The sequence below is a fragment of the Drosophila sulfurigaster genome, chromosome 3 (genome assembly GCF_023558435.1).
Source record: "Drosophila sulfurigaster albostrigata strain 15112-1811.04 chromosome 3, ASM2355843v2, whole genome shotgun sequence".
In the NCBI taxonomy this organism is placed as follows: Eukaryota; Metazoa; Arthropoda; class Insecta; order Diptera; family Drosophilidae; genus Drosophila; species Drosophila sulfurigaster.
Window position 1 is genome coordinate 32,891,513 of NC_084883.1, and position 19,682 is coordinate 32,911,194.

The 19,682-nt window shown below is 40.7% G+C and overlaps 3 protein-coding genes and 2 pseudogenes across 4 annotated transcripts; all 5 read left to right on the plus strand.

Moving 5' to 3' along the window:
- The first annotated feature begins 514 nt into the window (after positions 1–514).
- On the plus strand, positions 515–5,907 carry LOC133844388 (serine/threonine-protein phosphatase 6 regulatory ankyrin repeat subunit B). Of its 2 annotated transcripts, XM_062278340.1 has the most exons (7): positions 515–670; positions 735–1,010; positions 3,965–4,036; positions 4,345–4,881; positions 4,953–5,216; positions 5,498–5,595; positions 5,655–5,907. In XM_062278340.1, exons 2-7 carry the CDS (start codon positions 854–856, stop codon positions 5,835–5,837), a joined length of 1,311 nt encoding a protein of 436 aa, XP_062134324.1. In that variant the 5' UTR covers positions 515–670; positions 735–853; the 3' UTR covers positions 5,838–5,907. The 2 variants fall into 2 exon arrangements, with proteins under 2 accessions (XP_062134324.1, XP_062134325.1); XM_062278341.1 differs by lacking the exons at positions 515–670; positions 735–1,010 and adding an exon at positions 1,417–1,505.
- An 893-nt stretch (positions 5,908–6,800) lies between these two features.
- On the plus strand, positions 6,801–8,816 carry LOC133844397 (putative inorganic phosphate cotransporter; annotated as a pseudogene).
- A 1,144-nt stretch (positions 8,817–9,960) lies between these two features.
- On the plus strand, positions 9,961–12,052 carry LOC133844396 (putative inorganic phosphate cotransporter). The gene is made up of 4 exons (XM_062278350.1): positions 9,961–10,019; positions 10,297–10,433; positions 10,495–11,580; positions 11,647–12,052. Exons 1-4 carry the CDS (start codon positions 9,998–10,000, stop codon positions 11,893–11,895), a joined length of 1,494 nt encoding a protein of 497 aa, XP_062134334.1. The 5' UTR covers positions 9,961–9,997; the 3' UTR covers positions 11,896–12,052.
- Positions 12,053–14,475: 2,423 nt separating this feature from the next.
- On the plus strand, positions 14,476–16,100 carry LOC133840028 (putative inorganic phosphate cotransporter; annotated as a pseudogene).
- A 1,270-nt stretch (positions 16,101–17,370) lies between these two features.
- Positions 17,371–19,121, plus strand: LOC133842718 (putative inorganic phosphate cotransporter). Its single transcript, XM_062275925.1, has 4 exons — positions 17,371–17,392; positions 17,575–17,711; positions 17,772–18,845; positions 18,918–19,121. Exons 1-4 carry the CDS (start codon positions 17,371–17,373, stop codon positions 19,116–19,118), a joined length of 1,434 nt encoding a protein of 477 aa, XP_062131909.1. The 3' UTR covers positions 19,119–19,121.
- Positions 19,122–19,682: the final 561 nt, after the last annotated feature.

Sequence of the window (19,682 nt, forward strand, 5' to 3'; positions counted from 1 at the left end):
CCTCCTGTTTCATTAGACAGTTAAAAAGAATATGGGTAATTCTCTGGCTGAATTTGCAGAAGGAAAGTATAAAAACTGAAAACAGATTTTAAAAAAAGTTCAGTTTTTGGTTTGCGAAATTTTCGCCAGAGAATTACTCATATACATATATTTTTTCTATTTAAAAAACATTCTCGACTATCGTTATACAATATTTACCACATTTTGTCATGAATTTAATTAAATATTTAACGATAGAGTTTTCGTTTTAATAGTATTAGCAGAGAATATAATTGTTATATGTATGGTTTAAAAAGTAAAATAATAAAATAATTTAAATAATTCATAGCAACATTTTTTTATACCAAATACATTTTCCACTAAATTTCAATTATTAATCAAAGCAAATTTTACATTCAGTTATTAATTTATAGTGTTTCATTTGATTCTATTATGTATAATTATTATTTTTTCATTGTTTGCTTAACATTACTTTTATCAATAGTATGTTAAACATAATAGAGTTTATTAAAACATCATCAAGTTTGTTAGCATTTTACCAAAAATAAATTTAGGCTTTTTATTTTTGATTTAATTATACAGCTGACTAATTCAAAAATAATTTTCCCACGTGTTTGTGAATGGGTTTTTAGTGTCAAGTATAAAGTTATTAGGTATAGGCTTGAGAACGGTAACAGACAACGATTCTAGTTAATTGTCAGCATTAAAAATTGAATGAAATTATATATGAATAGAAAACGGGTCAAGGCTCTACGGGTGTTAGCTCAGCGTTGACTTTCAAGTGTCAGTGGCATGTGGGTTGTTCCTAACAAGAGTTCGCCTCGAACTTGTATCAATAAGTTATAAATATGAAATGAGCTCAAGAAATACATTTGTTATTGCCACGCAGCTGGGACACACGCCCGAGTTTTATGTGGATATGGATAAATCTAAGGATGTGCTCACCTACTCGGAGCTCTTGACTATTTTTGGGGCCGAGGAAATGGAGAACCAGTTGCTCAGTGATCAAGGTGAGCTCTCATTTATTCAGTCTACCAATTGCGAAAAATTGCGTTTACAAATCAATTATCATTTGCTTTTACTGTTCTGCCGTTTATTGTTATTACACGCTGTTTTTCGCTGCGCCACTAAAACCACGGCCAAAGCACATACTCATACAAAAAACCCACAGACACCGAGCACACGCGGTTAAATAATTAAATACATTTGCTTGCTAACTCGAACTTCCGGACATGAGCTCAATGATTGGCTGTCTCGTTGGCTCTTTCTGCCCCCAGCAAACATCGATTTTCACTGGCACACACCACACACACACACAGGACACTTATCACGCGTCCTTCAGAGGTACGTATTCATGCAGTTAGACAGTCGCATGGTTAGTTAACTTTCGGAGGCTAAAGCGAGCAGTTAGACTCGGACAGTCGCAGGTGTAGGCAGTCGAAACAAAATGGCGGCAAATCGGGAGTTCTTCAATGAGATTATCAATAACATAGACGATATATTTGGTAGGTAAATGAAGAGGAATCCGCATTGCAGGCACCTAAAACGTCAGCAGCTTAGATCTTTATCAGCGAAAAGCCATTAAACTGCACTTGCAGCAACCACGGGTGGTATGCGTGATATTACGTATACGCCCCCGTATCAGAGTGCTGCACATTCTTAGCGAATTTAGCGACCTGTGGAACTAGCGAACTACTTGTAGCTTTATTTTTGCTTGCGTCAAATACGTTTTCCCCATTTGCACATTACTGGTTTGCGCCGACACTCGAATGTACTCGTAATTGATTGATTGATTTTGATTTAATTTGATTGTTTGGGCACTCGGCTAAGCACATGCGCCTATTCTCAGCACCCACAATCACAACAATAACGACAACAACAAGTCTTTAGTGCTTCTGTCTATGGTTATGTCTCTGTGTTTGTGCCGTGTCTATGTCTGTCTGTATTGGTGTGTTGCTGTGTTGCTGTTCAAGCCAGCCCGCTGTGCCGCTGTGTACTGATACTTATCAACGTCAACAATTACACCCAACGCTGCCCAATCAGTTCCCGATGATCTGCACAGCGCACGACGCGAGCTGCAGGATGGCGAAATCGCGCGGACTTTGGAACGTTGCTTCAGCGTCATCACGGAGTCAGGCAAACTCTTGAGTGGATCCCGAGCTTCGGCTTTATCGCATCGCAAGCCATTGAGCGCCTCGGCTTTGCAGCTGTCGGTTACCAGCTATTTGAGCCGCTTCTTGAAGCGTGCTGTCTACGATAAGATCAAGCGACGGCAGACGCGACTTGATCACAATCTCTTCGATGTGTTGTGGCCAGCGATGAGGAAGACATCAAAGTTGCGCCACCTGGAGGAGGATATCAATTGTGGCATTATTGCACCCGATTTCGATGTGTTTGTGGTTTTCCAGGAGTTCTTGGTGCCATTTCTCAAGGACATGCATTGCCTGAACATCGATGCCGACTTCAAGCCTCATCCACGACTCGCCTACTTTCCCATGGACAATGGCGAGCGTCTCAATACGGCGGCATTTGTCTTTGACGATGAATCACAGTTGGTCACGCGCTGCATTGTGGAGGCATCGCGTAATCTGGATCAATTGGAGCTGCCGCTCAACCTCACCATTGGCCAGATCGAGCAGGCCGAGCGTGTCATGATGAGCAAAATATTTACGGCCAACTTTGCCGAGGCCATTGGCGAAACCGAGTCGGGCAGCTATTACACTTTGACAGAGCTAATGGAGCCCGACTCTGAGGTGGCCAGCATGCTGAACAATCTGGGTCTAATGATACCCGTGCTGGATACTACAGATCAAGTGCAGGCTGCTGAGTCCACAGCTTTCAATGGCGCCCTTTGGCCTTATGGTCGCGGTGTCTACATTAATTCGGCACAGAATATGGCGCTGTGGCTGAACTGTTTGGAACATCTGCGCGTCATCTCGTCCAGCAGCAGCAAGGAGCCGGCGGATATGGGCGCTGCTTACACGCGAGTGGGTCGAGCCATTTCCTATCTGGAGACACAGCTGCACTTCAAGGAGAGCTATCTGCTGGGCTATCTGCAATCCCGTCCGGCTTTTCTGGGCACTGGCCTCAAAATGACGACAATCGTGAAGCTGCCAAATCTGATGAAGGAAATGGATAATCTGCGGCATCTGTGTTCGGTGAGAGGACTTAGCATGGTGACGAATCGTTTGTCCAAGTTGACTGTGCGTCTGATCAACATGCAGAGCATGGGCATTGTGGAGTATGTGCTGTTCCAGGATTATTGCACGGCAGTTACCAATATCTTGTCATTGGAGAAGGATATGTCGCTGACAAACTCTAAGCATATTGCCACGATGCTGGTGAAGATCTTTAAGCGCAAGAAGAACAGCTTGATCGACCGCAACTGATCGCAGATACAAGATACAACATAGAAGATATAAAGATACAAATGAAAGCACGCCTCATACATTTCAATGCAATTGTATTGTAAATACAACTAAATAATAAATATAAAATATCAGCAAGTGCACCAATTACTGCTAATCATCATGTAAAATATATATACTCGATTGCTGATCGATAAACAATCGATCAATTTAGTGTTTAACATGAGCATAGCCACCACCAATATCCACATCCTCCGCTTCTCTCTCGGCCGTACCGTCGCACGCAAAAGTTCTCTTGAGATTCATGTACGTACCCCCGACCCTCAGATATCTTGACCCCTCAACCACAACCTCTCTACCACCGTCCTCTGTTAGCAATTGTGATTCGTACCAATATTTAATATGATTTGCCAAGTATGTTTTGAGTTCCCATCATATACTCTATTGACTCCAGTTTATCTTGTCTTTATATTATCTATTGAAGTCTCTCTCTCTCTCGCTTTGTGTACATAGGCTAGTTACTCTCATAAGTGTGTTTTTTAAACTCTACAATCTGCAGCTCTCATTAATTCACTAATTCTCTGGCATCCGAACAGGTCAGGCGCAGCCTGTAAGCTTTCAGGCGAATCCCATCTTCAAAACGGAACAAGGCAAATATCTGGCAGACAGTAAGTAGACACTAAGATATCTTAAGTGTAAGGTTAAGATATATGTACATACCTTTTAAGTTTGATAGATACATCTGAGAAAAGTTATGTACCTATTCGGAGGGAATGGGAGGTCCCAGGGGATTCTTCAAAATAATATTAAATAATATTATATTTTCTGCAAGACAAAATCTATTTTGACAGAATCTTTACTAGATATTCTACCCCTATATAAATATTTATTAGACGAGTTCGACACTTTTGTTAATTCAAACTAATTGCTTATATTAAGTATTCGCTAAATTTGTAATTCATTTTACTTTCCGTAGCATTGGCCGATCCCTTGATCAAGGCATTAACAGAGATTGCCAACAAGCGTCCCAAGGATCCCGTTGCCTATCTGGCCAGCTATCTGCAGCATTTTATGGGTGAACGCAAACCCATTACGGAGGCAGAAGTCCACTCGGGCAGCAGCAGCAAGACGAGCAGCAATTCAACAGCTTTGGCCAGCTCCAACTCCAAGGTGAATGGCAATCGCATTGCCAACAATCGCCCACAACTTGTGGAGCTCGATGCACGTTCGCTGGTCGAGCAGCAGCAGCTGCAGGAGGAGGATGATGACGAGGATGGCGCTCTCGCTGTGCAACATATGGAGGAACGGGATGAGCATGGCCAGAGCATGTTGCACTTTGCCTGCGCTCGTTCGCATCGTCGTGGGGCGCTCTACACACTCATCGAGGAGTCACGCATCGATATCACCTACAGGGATGAGTTGTATCGTACGGCCAGAGATGTCGCACTGCAGGCGAATCAGCCCAATAATGCTGCGGAAATCGATAGATTTCTGCTCGCTCAGGCAGTTGTTGGTGAGTACCCAGATAGCAGTCCTTAATACTTAATATGTTATTAATCAACATTTTATTACAAATTTTCCTAGGTGATGTGGACAGCTTTGAGCAGTTGGCTTTGCAAGGTTACGATCATATACTGGACATTGAGGACGAGAGCGGCAAAACCATTTTGGATGTGGCTGGCGAGCGACAGAATGAGGCGCTTGTCAACTTTTTGAACAGCTTGCGCGCTATGGAGGAAGCGCGTGAGGAGCTGCATCAAATGATACGCGACAAGAATTTGGTGCGCATAAAGGAGCTGACTGCCGTGCCCAATGCCAAGTGGCTGATCAGGACCAAAAACTACTATGGTATATATGTATAAATTCTATAAATACTATAAATTTTGTAAATACTATACATATATACTATAAATACTATAATCCCTATAAGTACTATAAATAGTATAAATACTGTAATTAAATACTATAAACGCTATAAAAATTACACATACCATATATACCTTAAATACTAAAAATAATGTACATCCTAAAAATATTATGAATATTTCAAATACTTTAAGAAGGACACATACTACATACATATTCTTTAAATACTATAAATACTTTATATACTTATCTTATTCCTGAAGGTCGCACTGCTCTGCACATAGCTGTGCTCAAGGAGTCAGAGGAAATGGTTCAGCACTTGGTGCAGCTTTGTCCTGAGGCACTCAAAGTCACGGATAATGTGAGTAGTAAATACTATTCCATTAAATTAGTTTAATTTTCGGAACTTTCTTCTTCCAGCTTGAACGCACTGTTTTGCATTATGCTTTGGGCACCAATTTCTGCGAGACAGTAAGTCGTATTCTTATACAGAACGGCGCCAAGCGCACGGCAAAGGATCTCAAGGGTAGGCAGCCGAGCTACTACTTCATTAATAAGGCGGACATACTGCGGCTACAGGAGGAGGAGGAGGAGAGTCGCTGATCAACAGTAATTTAAGCAATTCTTAATGTATAGCCATCGTCTAGCTCTAAGCTGTTCTAGTTAAATAAAAATGATATAGAAATTAAGGATTTTGATTTATTACTGCTTTTTAGACCACTTCAGAAAAGTGTTGTGGTTAAAACGCTTGTTTTAATTTGCTTTTGATTACCAGCTTATCAACATCGATTTTAATTTCTTATGAATTCTCCATTTTTTAATTTAAATGGCAAAATTTTCCTACAAGTTCCGTATATATGGACTTCAGTGCTCAACCCATTAAGAAATCAACCTACATATCTACGTACATACGTAATGTATATGAAAGCCAGTTTTGCAGCGCTGGCTGATAGTGTCATTCCTTGATTTCAAGTACTCGGTTGATAGGGGCCCATTATTTAAATACGATAATTCATAAGTACACGTGAGCCCATAGACTTGGCACCGAGAATTTCGTGTGACGGAAATGCCCAGGGAATTTTCAAAATGTCAGATGATCGGACACTATTTTATCTGTGTAAACAAAATAGTAAAATATCATGTTATTTAAAATTAAATACTATTGAAATACTTTAACTAATTATAAGGAAATACCCACAATAACTTTATGCTCATTTCCTGATCACCAAATGCATTTGTTTTATTGTTGGATTAAGCATTCAGAGATTTACGCTAATCAGTTACAAATTTGATAATTTTTAACACCAGTTCAAATATTTTAGATTATGCTGTCTGTGAGTGTTTTCTGCTTGCGTGCTTTCCTATCAATGGGCCAGAGTTCGGCGCATGTTGTCCACGCTTATTATTATCTGACTATTCAATTGTTGTTAAAGTATTATCGTATGTTTGTGCGGGGGAGATCTATTCGTTTGTGCACTGATTTCAAACTTGGTCTACAACACTATAATGTAGCCGATATTAGGTATAAAGTGAACATGTTGCGGCCTCCCTTTTGAGTTACTTTTCGAACGGCATCGCGTGTAGTTCGATTTTAAAACTAAAGTCCTGAAATGACGGCAAAAATTAATAAGGGTAATTAAAATATATCCTATAAGTGCTCAATAGGTGTTGGGTTTGGGTAATGATAGAAATAATACTGGATTATAGTAGTATAAACCAATTTAATGAAATGTTTTATGGTATCATAAAATATTTTTGGTTTTTGTTGAGATTTATAATCGCTTTAAAGCTCTTATGTTTTTACGATTTAGTGACATGGGTAAAAGTAAAATCTAATGATTTCTGAAATCTTATTTAGAACTGGGATTAATGCCGTTGCTTCTTTTGCTAATCTGTTGAATCATTGACAGGTCCAGCGTTCGGTCAGCGACATGTTCAATCGCTGCTGATCTTCTTCGCGATTGTGGTCAACTACATGGGCAAGTTCAATGCCAGTGTTGCTGTTGTAGCCATGACAAATGCTGACACAAGCAATCATGATATTCCTGTAAATATACTACTACTTTATTTTACTTGCATTCCGGCTAACTTAATGTTCTTTGCTGCAGACCTATGACTGGAATGAAATGGAACGCTCTTACATCTTGTCCAGCTTTTTCTGGGGCTATATTCTCACTCAGTTCCTGGGTGGATGGCTGTGTCGTCGCTTCGGTGCCAGAATAACAATGTTCGCCTCCACTTTTGGGTCCGCTGTAATGGTCATCTTGGTGCCCTTCTTTGTGCCTTGGGGTGGTTGGCAGTCCTTCTGCGCCATTCGCGGATGTATGGGTGCCTTCCAGGGAATGCTGTTTCCCTCCATCCACACTCACCTGGCTAATTGGTGTCCACCCAAGGAGCGTAATCGATTGGGAGCCTTGTCCAACACAGGTATCGATTTTGGATCAGTGGTGACCATGTTTGTCAGTGGACTGATCGCTGCCTCCAGTATTGGCTGGCCAGGTATCTTCTACGTGGCCTGCGGTGTTGAGGTTCTATGGTGCATTTTCTGGCTCATCTTTGGCGCCAATACACCGCGACAGTCTAAATTTATCAGCCCCGAGGAGTTGGAGTACATTGAGACGACAAAGAATGAGAATAAGAAATTGGAGGAGGCCAAGGAGATGCGTCAAATTCCTGTGCCATGGAAGGGCATCCTCACTTCGGTGCCCCTGTGGACACTGTTCCTTGTACGTTGCACCCAAGCATGGGGTAACTCCACGCTACAGGCCGAGATTCCCGCCTATATGAAAGGAGTGCTTCAGATGGACATGAAAAGCAATGCTCTATACTCTGCCTTGCCGTACCTCTGCTCATGGATATTGGCCTTTGTCTATGTGATTATGGCGGATATTCTGTTAACTCGTGGCATATTGACTATTACAGGCATTCGGAAATTGATTAATTCGTTGTCTTCCTGGTTGCCAGCCATCTTTCTGATTGGTCTCGGCTTTTTTGGACAGCGACCAGAAGACCTGGGCCATTGTGCTTATGTGTCTGAGTGTGGGTATCAATGCTGGTTCGACTATTGGCTGTACCCTCAATACAATCGATCTGTCGCCTAATCATGCGGGCATCCTTATGGGCATTGTCAATACTGGTGGAAATGGTATACCAATTTTAACGCCACTTGTGGTCGGTGTCATAGTCAAAAATGAGGTGAGCTTGTCAGAGCTGTCTACTTATTATATTCACATATTAACAAATTAATTTCTTATCTCATAGAATGATCGTGCTGAGTGGCAAGTGGTTTTCATAATTTCAGCTGTCATTTTCTTTGTTGGAAACCTTTTTTTACGTTATTTTTGGCCAAATGGTGAGTCAGCCGTGGGATGCCGCAGACTTTCTGGACAAGCAAAAAGCCAGCCACATTGAAGAGAATGGAGAAGCAAACCTTAAAGCAATTGAGGCAAAGGAAAATGCCCAGCAAGCTGAGGAGAAGAATATATCGGATCAGCAAGAAATAAAGACTTAATGCTTAAAGAACTGGAAGCATCACGCGGAAATAAATAGTTCGTAAATGTGAAATAGTGATAACCTTATGTGTATGTAGTACTAATACCAATTATGATAACTCATAACTGGTGCGATAATATTAGTTAATAAACGTAATTAGTAGAATTATCTGTGATTGAAAACTGTTGCTTACGTACGAACACTACCGAGAGAGCGAAAGAGATAAAGAGTGGATAGACTGAGTTGCGGGTGGAGGAGGAGGAGAAGGAGAGTCGCTAATCAACAGTAACTTAAGCAATTCTTAGTGTATAGCCATCGTCTAGCTTTAAGCTGTTCTAGAAATTAAGGATTTTGATTTATTACTTTTTTTTTAGACCACTTCAGAAAAGTTTTGTAGGTGAAACCCTTGTATTGTTTTGCTTTTGATTTCCAACTAAATGAACCCCGATGTTACTTTGATTACGAATTCTCCATATTTCAATTTAAATTGCAACATTTTCCTATAAGTTCCTTATTTATGGTCCACAGTGCCGAATCTATTGAGAAATCAATCTATATATCTACATACGTAATGTATATGAAAGCCAGTTTTGTGGCGCTGGCTGATAGTGTCATTTATAGATTTCAAGTACTCGGTTGATAGGCGCCCATTATTTAAATACGATAATTGATAAGTACCCGAAGTGAGTCCATTGACTTGGCTCCGAGAATTTGGTGTGACGGAAATGCTCTAAGAATTTTTGATATGTCAGATGACCGCACAATATTTTATCTGCGTAAACAAAATAGTAAATTATGATATAAATTCAAATGATATACTAAAGAAATACCTTAACTGATTCTAGGGAAATACCTACAATAAATTTATGCTCATTTCCCGATCACCAAATGCATTTGTTCCATTGCTGAATTAACCATTCAGAGATGTACGCTAATCAGTTACAAATTTGATAATTTATAACACCAATTCAAACATTATAGATTATGATGTCTGTGAGTGTTTTCTGCTTGCGTCTGTGTTTATTTTTCTATCAATGGGCCAGAGTTGTGCGCATGTCGTCCACGCTTATTACTATCTGATTGTTCAATTGTTGTCAAATATTGTTCGTGTGTTTGTGTGCATGAGATGTGTATTCGTTTGTGCACTGATTTCAGACTTCGTTTACAGCACGATAATGTAGCCGATGTTAGGTGTAAAGCGAACCAGATGCGGCCTCCCTTTTGAGTTACTTTTCGAACGGCATCGCGTGTAGTTCGATTTTAAAACTAAAATGACGGCAAAAAAGAATAAGGGTAATTGAAATATATCCTTTAAGTGTTCAACAGGTGTCGGGTTTCTAGTGTTAAAAATAATAATGGATTATAAACCAGTTTAATTGAATGTTTTATGATATCGTAAAATATTTTGAAGTTTTTTTTGAGATTTATAATAGCCTTAAAGCTCTTAAGTTTTTAGGATTTAGTGACTTGAGCAAAAGTGAATTCCAATGATTTGTAAAAGTTCATTTAGAACTGTGATGAATGCTGTTGTTCCGTTTGCTAATTCGTTAATCCGCTTAATCATTGGCAGGTCCAGCATTCGGTCAGCGACATGTTCAATCGCTACTGATTTTCTTCGCGATTGTGGCCAACTACATGGGCAAGTTCAATGCCAGTGTTGCTGTTGTAGCCATGACAAATGCTGACACAAGCAATCATGATATTCCTGTAAATATACTACTACTTTATTTTACTTGCATTCCGGCTAACTCAGTGTTCTTTGCTGCAGACCTATGACTGGAATGAAATGGAACGCTCTTACATCTTGTCCAGCTTTTTCTGGGGCTATATTCTCACTCAGTTCCTGGGTGGATGGCTGTGTCGTCGCTTCGGTGCCAGAATAACAATGTTCGCCTCCACTTTTGGGTCCGCTGTAATGGCCATCTTGGTGCCCTTCTTTGTGCCTTGGGGTGGTTGGCAGTCCTTTTGCGCCATTCGCGGATGTATGGGTGCCTTCCAGGGAATGCTGTTTCCCTCCATCCACACTCACCTGGCTAATTGGTGTCCGCCCAAGGAGCGCAACCGGTTGGGTGCCTTGTCCAACACAGGTATCGATTTTGGAACATTATTGTCCATGTTTGCCAGTGGATTGATTGCTGCCTCCAGTGTTGGGTGGCCCGGAATCTTCTATGTCTCTTGCGGTATTGGTGTACTGTGGTGTATTTTCTGGCTGATCTTTGGTGCCAATACGCCGAGGCAGTGTAAATTGATTAGCCCAGAGGAACTGGAGTACATTGAAACGTCTAAGAATGAGAACAACAAATTGAACGAGGCCAAGGAAATACGTCACATTCCTGTGCCATGGAAGGCCATCCTTACCTCGGTGCCCCTGTGGACACTGTTTCTAGTGCGTTGCACCCAATCGTGGGGTAACTCCACGCTGCAGGCCGAGATTCCCGCCTATATGAAAGGAGTGCTTCAGATGGACATGAAAAGCAATGCTCTATACTCTGCCTTGCCGTACCTGTGCTCATGGATTTTGGCCTTTGTCTATGTGATTATAGCGGATATCCTGCAAGCTCGTGGCATATTGACCATTACAGGCATTCGGAAATTATTTAGTTCGTTGGCTTCTTGGCTGCCAGCTATTTTTCTGATTGGTCTAGGCTTTTTGGACAGCGACCAGAAGACCTGGGCCATTGTGCTTATGTGTCTGAGTGTGGGGATTAATGCTGGCTCCACTATTGGCAGCGCCCTTAACACCATCGATCTATCGCCCAATCATGCGGGCATCCTTATGGGCATTGTTAATACTGGTGGAAATGCTATACCAATTTTAACGCCACTTGTGGTCGGTGTCATAGTCAAAAATGAGGTGAGCTTGTCAGAGCTGTCTACTTATTATATTCACATTTTAACAAATTAATTTCTTATCTCATAGAATGATCGTGCTGAGTGGCAAGTGGTTTTCATAATTTCAGCTGTCATTTTCTTTGTTGGAAACCTTTTCTACGTTATTTTTGGCCAAATGGTGAGTCAGCCGTGGGATGCCGCAGACTTCCTGGACAAGCAAAAAGGCAGCCACATTGAAGAGAATGGAGAAGCAAATCGTAAAGCAATTGAGGAAGTGAAAAATACCAAGCAAGCTGAAGAAAAGAATCTATCGGATCAGCAAGACATAAAGACATAATGCTGTTAAGCATTTGGAAAACTGGAAGCATCAGGCGGAACTAATTAGTTCGAAAATGTGGAATAGTGATAACCTTATATGTATTTAATAATAATACCAATTAAGATTAACTCATAACTCGTGCGATAATAGTAGTTAATAAACGTAATTAGTAGAATTATCTGTGATTGAAAACTTTTGCTTACGTACGAGCACCATTGGGCACAGAGAAAGAGAGAGTAGAAAGAGACTGGGTTGAGTTTGTTTACCTTATCGTTTTGCACGCTTCTTGACACTTCAGACATGGGCCAAGGACTTGAGGTAGTAATCTTTGCATTACACGTTACCAATTACCTATAATCACATTTGAGCTTGACGTAGTTAAGTTTAGTGCTTGAAACTATCGAGCAGCGAGGGAATTTCGAGTTCAAGTGATTGATACATTTAGTATATAACATAAAATAGTATATATTTTATTATGCTGCTGACTATAAGGTAATACCGTATTTGGGAATGTCTCCGAAAAAGGCGATCAAAAAAATAAATTCAATTTTGTTTTTACGAGTTTCTATAAATAGATATAGATATATATTCATTTCAAGGTATACGAATAAATATACAGTAAATAATTTAAAATGAAATTACAAGTTTTAATATAATTTTCTATAAATAACTTGCTCGATATAATTGTTGCGCGCGATATGTCGCAAGCGGCAGAACATACATTTAAATTAAAAAATAAACGACTCATCATTTTTGTATGAAATAAAAAACAATATAAGTGTTCATCCATGCATAACATTTTAACACTTCGCATGTTTAAATATTTCTATAAATACTTGAACCCAAACGCAACTTCTATTTTTGTCGCATGTGAATGCTCCGATTTTTTGTGCCAACGTTCCCACTTATTATATGAAGCTAATCAAGAGCAATTAATTCTACATAAAAACAAAAAAAAATGGTTTGTCAAATATTTTTTTGTTATTTTAAATGCGGACGAATGTGTCATAAAACCTAAATGACATATGCCCATTTGACAGCTAGTTTAACTACTTAATACTTTAAAGTACAAATTACCATAAGAATTCTCTATAAATTGAGAAGATTCCTTTGGAATACAAAAAAGATGGAAGTGAAAAAAATACATTTGCATTGCATTGCATTTATTTTTAAAGTTCTTAAACTTTTTAAATAAACTACAACAAAAAGCCTCATAAACAAGACGCACCCAACTTTCCAACTAGTACATTAATAAATAAAATTTAAAAGAATAAAAAACTATTGCCTACTTTTAGGATGAACTGTATATTGAGTTTTTATACCAGCTACCCATAGAGTAGAAGGGTATTATAACTTTGTGCCGGCGGGAAATTTATGTAACAGGAAGAAGGAGGCATCTCCGACGCTATAAAGTATATATATTCTTGATCAGCATCAACAGCCGAGACGATCTAGCCATGTCCGTCTGTCCGTCTGTGTGTCTGTTCGTCTGTCCGTATGAACACCTAGATCTCAGAGACTATAAGAGATAGAGCTATAATTTTCATTTGGTATGTTTGTGCGCAGATCAAGTTTGTTTCAAATTTTTACCACGCCCACTTCAGCCCCCGCAAATCAAAAAAATCGAATAACAAGCGTAATTTTAAAGCTAAAGCTGCGAATTTTGGTATATACAATAATTACTATAGTAGGTATGATTCCTGAAAAGTTGGTTGCGATAAAAATTGCGGAAGTTATTAAAGAAATACTTTTGTATGGGCAAATATGCCTACTTACTAGGGGTCTGAGTTGCTTTGGCTGACAATCTGGTATATTGTGCCGTCTATGGTATATTTTGAATGCCGTACTATATCGATATACCAAATATACCACTTAGTATATTTTCAGTATTTCGGTATATAATATTTTGAAAATAATACCGCAATATTTTGCTTTCATTCAGAATGGGTAGCGGGTATCTCACAGTCGAGAACACTCGACTGTAGCTTTCTTGTTAAAGTGTCAGATCTTTTAAAAGATTACGGAGTAATTTGTCAACAGCTGATTGTTAATTGGTTTATCTCGCTACTATCAGCTCAAGTGTCACCTGATTGAGGCATGTGACATGATCTTTCTAAACAAATGAGTTATTGACTTAGGTCAGCAAACAAGATATGGTCGATATCAAAGATATGTATCGAGATTTACTCTATTTTTGGTATTATTTTCTATGTGGATTTGTCGATTTGTGTGGGCAGCACGTGCTGAACATTATCGTAGGATTATCAATGCTGATAAGGTTAACCAAAAATTGTTGGCTTATCAGACCATATTCATGGGCAATCGGGGACAAACTGCCTGGGATTCAATCAAAGCGTTAGCTCTTATTATTACTTACTTATTCGTCTCTGGTCAGCAGTGTGGCATAAACGCGACCGAAAATTGTCCGGAGTCGATAAATCTATTTTAGTTAAAGTAATTATGGATTAAAATGACAGCAGAAATAAAAAAAGGGTAGGTATTAAAGGATTTGAAATGAAACGCTTAAATATCTATTTATTATGCAATTAAAACTGTTTGCGTCGCAATAACATCTGAAAGTCGCCGAAAAATGATTAAATGCTCAATAGTTTGAGTATGCAACATTCGAAATTGTGAATAAATCATTATTGATTGTTTTACCTCTTGATTTATAGGTCCCTTTCTGGGCATACGTCATCTTCAGGCGCTGCTTATCTTCATTACCATTACTTGCGTCTACGTTGGTCGTCTCAATGTCGGCGTATCTGTCGTGGCAATGACCAATGCCGAGTCCACAAATCCCGATTTTCCGGTAAGTTTAAGATAGCATCTACCCTAATTGACAGCATTACTTAAGGTTGATTAACTCTAGGAATACGACTGGACGAATGGACAGAAATCCCTGGTGCTATCAAGCTTTTACTGGGGCTACATCATTACCCAGTTTATCGGCGGTTATCTGTGCAAGCAGTTTGGTGTCAAAAAAAGTCATGTTCTGGGCCACCATCAGCTCGGGCGTGTGCAGCGCTGTTACGCCTCCGCTGATCAAATGGGGAGGCTGGGGAGCGTATTGCGGAATTCGTGTCGTGATGGGCTTTGCTCAAGGTGTGATCTTTCCGTGCATTCATCAGCATTTGGCCCGCTGGTCACCGCCACAGGAACGCAATCGCTTGGGCGCCCTCAGTCACACGGGCATCGAGTGTGGAAATGTGTTGTCCATGTTCATGAGTGGCATGATTGCCAAGGGTCCGATGGGTTGGCCTGGCATCTCGTACATATCCGCTGTGTTTGCCTTTACCAGCGGCATCTTATGGTTCATATTCGCAGCGAATAATGCCACCGAATCTCGATTCATTGGCGAAACAGAGAGGGACTACATCGAGTCAACGCTACAGCACGATGAGAACTACCATAAGGTTATTATTCCTATTCCTTGGCGTGCGATTTGGACCTCCGCTCCCTTCCTCGCTGTGCTGGTAACGCGTTGCGCCGATAACTGGGGTCTGAGTACGCTGCAGGCCGAGATTCCCGAATATATGAATGGTGTCCTGGGTATGGACATTGAAGATAATGCGCTGTTCTCTGCGCTGCCCTTCCTGGCTATGTGGGTCATGTCCTATGTGTATCTGATTTCTTCGGACATTCTTTTAACTAAGAAATATATGTCACTAACGGCGATTCGCAAGACCTTGAACTCATTGGCCTTCTGGGTGCCCGCCGCAACGCTGATTGGCATTGGATTCCTCGACGTTGACCAGAAGACCTTGGCTATTGTGCTGATGACACTCGGCGTGGGCTTCAACAGTGGCGCGACCATTGGCAGCGCCCTTAACACCATCGATCTATCGCCCAATCATGCTAGCATCCTTATGGGCATTATTAATACCGCTTCGAACATCGTACCGATTGTTACTCCATTGGTAGCTGGTGCGATTGTCTCTGACGGAGTGAGTTGTGGTTATGAGTATTATATTTGACAGTTATTTATTATTTACTATGCTTATCTATTTATTTTTCAGACGGATCGAACTGAATGGCAAATTGTTTTTATTATCTCGGCTGTGATATTCTTTGTGTTCAATTGTATTTTCCTGATATTCGGCACAGCGGTGGTGCAGCCCTGGGATGCCGAAGACTTCCTGCTTGGTAAGCAGCCCGAGCTGGCGAAGACTCCGGCGATAAGCGACGAACCCGATACGAAAAAGTCGATCAGCGGTTAACCGGAACCGACAACTGACAGCAATTCGAAATTCAAGTATTATTGCGTGAATGCTCCGATTTTTTGTGACAACGTTCCCCTCTATTATATGAAGCTAATCAAGAGCAATTAACAAAAAATGATTTGTCAAATATTCTTTTGATATTTTAAATGCGGACGAATGTTGCTTGATAGCTTGTTTAACTATGTCGGAGTCTGTTTTACCGAAGTCTGTTTACTCATTATCGCGAAGCGAGTTTCGATGCTTTCACAGGCAATTGCATGAGCACACTGCCCGCTCGATCCTTTTACTGCTTACGCCATAGCCATCGAACCACACTCAGCGACAGCGTCTCGTCGCTGTCGCCCCGCAATAACTGTGCTTGTCAAAGCTACAAAATGCAGACAACTAATCACAGCGCAAATAAAGGATGATGCCATCTCACATGCACACTCTTAATTACGCAGTGTCAATGTGCCGACACTGGATGCTGCTTTACTCACTCTCCGACAACTACTTAATACTTTAAAGTAAAGTATCTATAAGCAAGACGAGAAGTATTCCCAATAATTGGGAAGATTTCTTTGGAATACAAAAAGCTGGAAGTGAAAAAAAATATATTTTTTATTTGAATTGCATTTATTTTTATTTTAAACATTTTAAATAAACTAAAATAAAAAGCTTCATAAACAAGACGCACACAACTTTACAACTAGAACTTTAATACATAAAATTTAAAAGAATAAAAACTATTGCCTACTTTTAGGATGAACTGTATATTGAGTGTTTTGTTATTGTGCCATAAGCTTTAACTTGTTAAAGTGTCAGATCTTTTAAAAGATTACAGAGTAATTTGTCAACAGCTGATTGTTTATTGGTTTATCTCGGTACTATCAGCTCAAGTGTCATTTGATTGAGGCGTGTGACATGATCTTTCTAAACAAATAAGTTATTGACTTAGGTCAGCAAACAAGATATGGTCGATATCGAAGATATGTATATGTATCGAGATTTACTCTATTTTGGGTATTATTTTCCTTGTGGTTCGATTTGTGTGGGCAGCACGTGCTAAACATTATCGTTGGATTATCAATGCTGATAAGGTTAACCAAAATTTGTTGGCTTATCAGACCATATTCATGGGCGATCGGGGACAAACTGCCTGGGATTCAATCAAAGCGTTAGCTCTTATTATTACTTACTTATTCGTCTCTGGTCAGCAGTGTGGTTTAAACGTGACAGAAAATTGTCCGGAATTGATAAATCTATTTTAGTTAAAGTAATTATGGATAAAATGACAGCAGAAATAAAAAAGGGTAAGTATTAAAGGATTTGAAATTAAACGCTTAAATATCTATTTATTATGCAATTAAAACTGCTTGCGTCGCAATAACATCTGAAAGTCGCCGAAAAATGATTAAATGCTCAATAGTTTGAGTATGCAACATTCGAAATTGTGAATAAATCATTATTGATTGTTTTACCTCTGGATTTATAGGTCCCTTTCTGGGCATACGTCATCTTCAGGCGCTGCTTATCTTCATAACCATTACTTGCGTCTTCGTTGGTCGTCTCAATGTCGGCGTATCTGTCGTGGCAATGACCAATGCCGAGTCCACAAATCCCGATTTTCCGGTAAGTTTACGATAGCATCTACCCTAATTGACAGCATTACTTAAGGTTGATTAACTCTAGGAATACGACTGGACAAATGGACAGAAATCCCTGGTGCTGTCTAGCTTTTACTGGGGCTACATCATTACCCAGTTTATTGGCGGTTATCTGTGCAAGCAGTTTGGTGTCAAAAAGGTCATGTTCTGGGCCACCATCAGCTCGGGCGTGTGCAGCGCTGTTACGCCTCCGCTGATCAAATGGGGAGGCTGGGGAGCGTATTGCGGAATTCGTGTCGTGATGGGCTTTGCTCAAGGTGTGATCTTTCCGTGCATTCATCAGCATTTGGCCCGCTGGTCACCGCCACAGGAACGCAATCGCTTGGGCGCCCTCAGTCACACGGGCATCGAGTGTGGAAATGTGTTGTCCATGTTCATGAGTGGCATGATTGCCAAGGGTCCGATGGGTTGGCCTGGCATCTCGTACATATCCGCTGTGTTTGCCTTTACCAGCGGCATCTTATGGTTCATATTCGCAGCGAATAATGCCACCGAATCACGTTTCATTGGCGACACTGAGAGGGACTACATCGAGTCAACGCTACAGCACGATGAGAACTACCATAAGGTTATTATTCCCATTCCTTGGCGTGCGATTTGGACCTCCGCTCCCTTCCTCGCTGTGCTGGTAACGCGTTGCGCCGATAACTGGGGTCTGAGTACGCTGCAGGCCGAGATTCCCGAATATATGAATGGTGTCCTGGGTATGGACATTGAAGATAATGCGCTGTTCTCTGCGCTGCCCTTCCTGGCCATGTGGGTCATGTCCTATGTGTATCTGATCACTTCGGACATTGTTTTAACTAAGAAATATATGTCACTAACGGCGATTCGCAAGACCTTGAACTCGTTTGCCTTCTGGGTGCCCGCCGCAACGCTGATCGGCATTGGATTCCTCGACGTTGACCAGAAGACCTTGGCCATTGTGCTGATGACTCTCGGCATGGGCTTCAAGAGTGGCGCGACCATTGGCAGCGCCCTTAACTCGATTGATTTGTCACCCAACCATGCTAGCATCCTGATGGGCATCATTAATACCGCTTCGAACATCGTACCGATTGTTACTCCATTGGTAGCTGGTGCGATTGTCTCTGACGGAGTGAGTTGTGGTTATGAGTATTATGTTTGACAGTTATTTATTATTTACTATGCTTATCTATTTATTTTGCAGACGGACCGAACTGAATGGCAAATTGTTTTTATTATCTCGGCTGTGATATTCTTTGTGTTCAATTGTATTTTCCTGATATTCGGCACAGCGGTGGTGCAGCCCTGGGATGCCGAAGACTTCCTGCTTGGTAAGCAGCCCGAGCTGGCGAAGACTCCGGCGATAAGCGACGAACCCGATACGAAAAAGTCGATCAGCGGTTAACCGGAACCGACAACTGACAGCAATTCGAAATTCAAGTATTATTGCGTGAATGCTCCGATTTTTTGTGACAACGTTCCCCTCTATTATATGAAGCTAATCAAGAGCAATTAACAAAAAATGATTTGTCAAATATTCTTTTGATATTTTAAATGCGGACGAATGTTGCTTGATAGCTTGTTTAACTATGTCGGAGTCTGTTTTACCGAAGTCTGTTTACTCATTATCGCGAAGCGAGTTTCGATGCTTTCACAGGCAATTGCATGAGCACACTGCCCGCTCGATCTTTTTACTGCTTACGCCATAGCCATCGAACCACACTCAGCGACAGCGTCTCGTCGCTGTCGCCCCGCAATAACTGTACTTGTCAAAGCTACAAAATGCAGACAACTAATCACAGCGCAAATAAAGGATGATGCCATCTCACATGCACACTCTTAATTACGCAGTGTCAATGTGCCGACACTGGATGCTGCTTTACTCACTCTCCGACAACTACTTAATACTTTAAAGTAAAGTATCTATAAGCAAGACGAGAAGTATTCCCAATAAATTGAGAAGATTTCT

Excerpts from the sequence above, each read along its gene's own strand:
- LOC133844388 (XM_062278340.1), top strand. The coding sequence starts at position 854 with ATGAGCTCAAGAAATACATTTGTTATTGCCACGCAGCTGGGACACACG. Across the intron at positions 4,882-4,952 it reads GCTCGCTCAGGCAGTTGTTG|GTGATGTGGACAGCTTTGAG; the intron begins GTGAGTACCCAG and ends AAATTTTCCTAG. Across the intron at positions 5,217-5,497 it reads CAGGACCAAAAACTACTATG|GTCGCACTGCTCTGCACATA; the intron begins GTATATATGTAT and ends TTATTCCTGAAG.
- LOC133844396 (XM_062278350.1), top strand. The coding sequence starts at position 9,998 with ATGACGGCAAAAAAGAATAAGG. Across the intron at positions 10,020-10,296 it reads GACGGCAAAAAAGAATAAGG|GTCCAGCATTCGGTCAGCGA; the intron begins GTAATTGAAATA and ends AATCATTGGCAG. Across the intron at positions 11,581-11,646 it reads GTGTCATAGTCAAAAATGAG|AATGATCGTGCTGAGTGGCA; the intron begins GTGAGCTTGTCA and ends CTTATCTCATAG.
- LOC133842718 (XM_062275925.1), top strand. The coding sequence starts at position 17,371 with ATGACAGCAGAAATAAAAAAGG. Across the intron at positions 17,393-17,574 it reads GACAGCAGAAATAAAAAAGG|GTCCCTTTCTGGGCATACGT; the intron begins GTAAGTATTAAA and ends CTGGATTTATAG. Across the intron at positions 17,712-17,771 it reads CCACAAATCCCGATTTTCCG|GAATACGACTGGACAAATGG; the intron begins GTAAGTTTACGA and ends GATTAACTCTAG.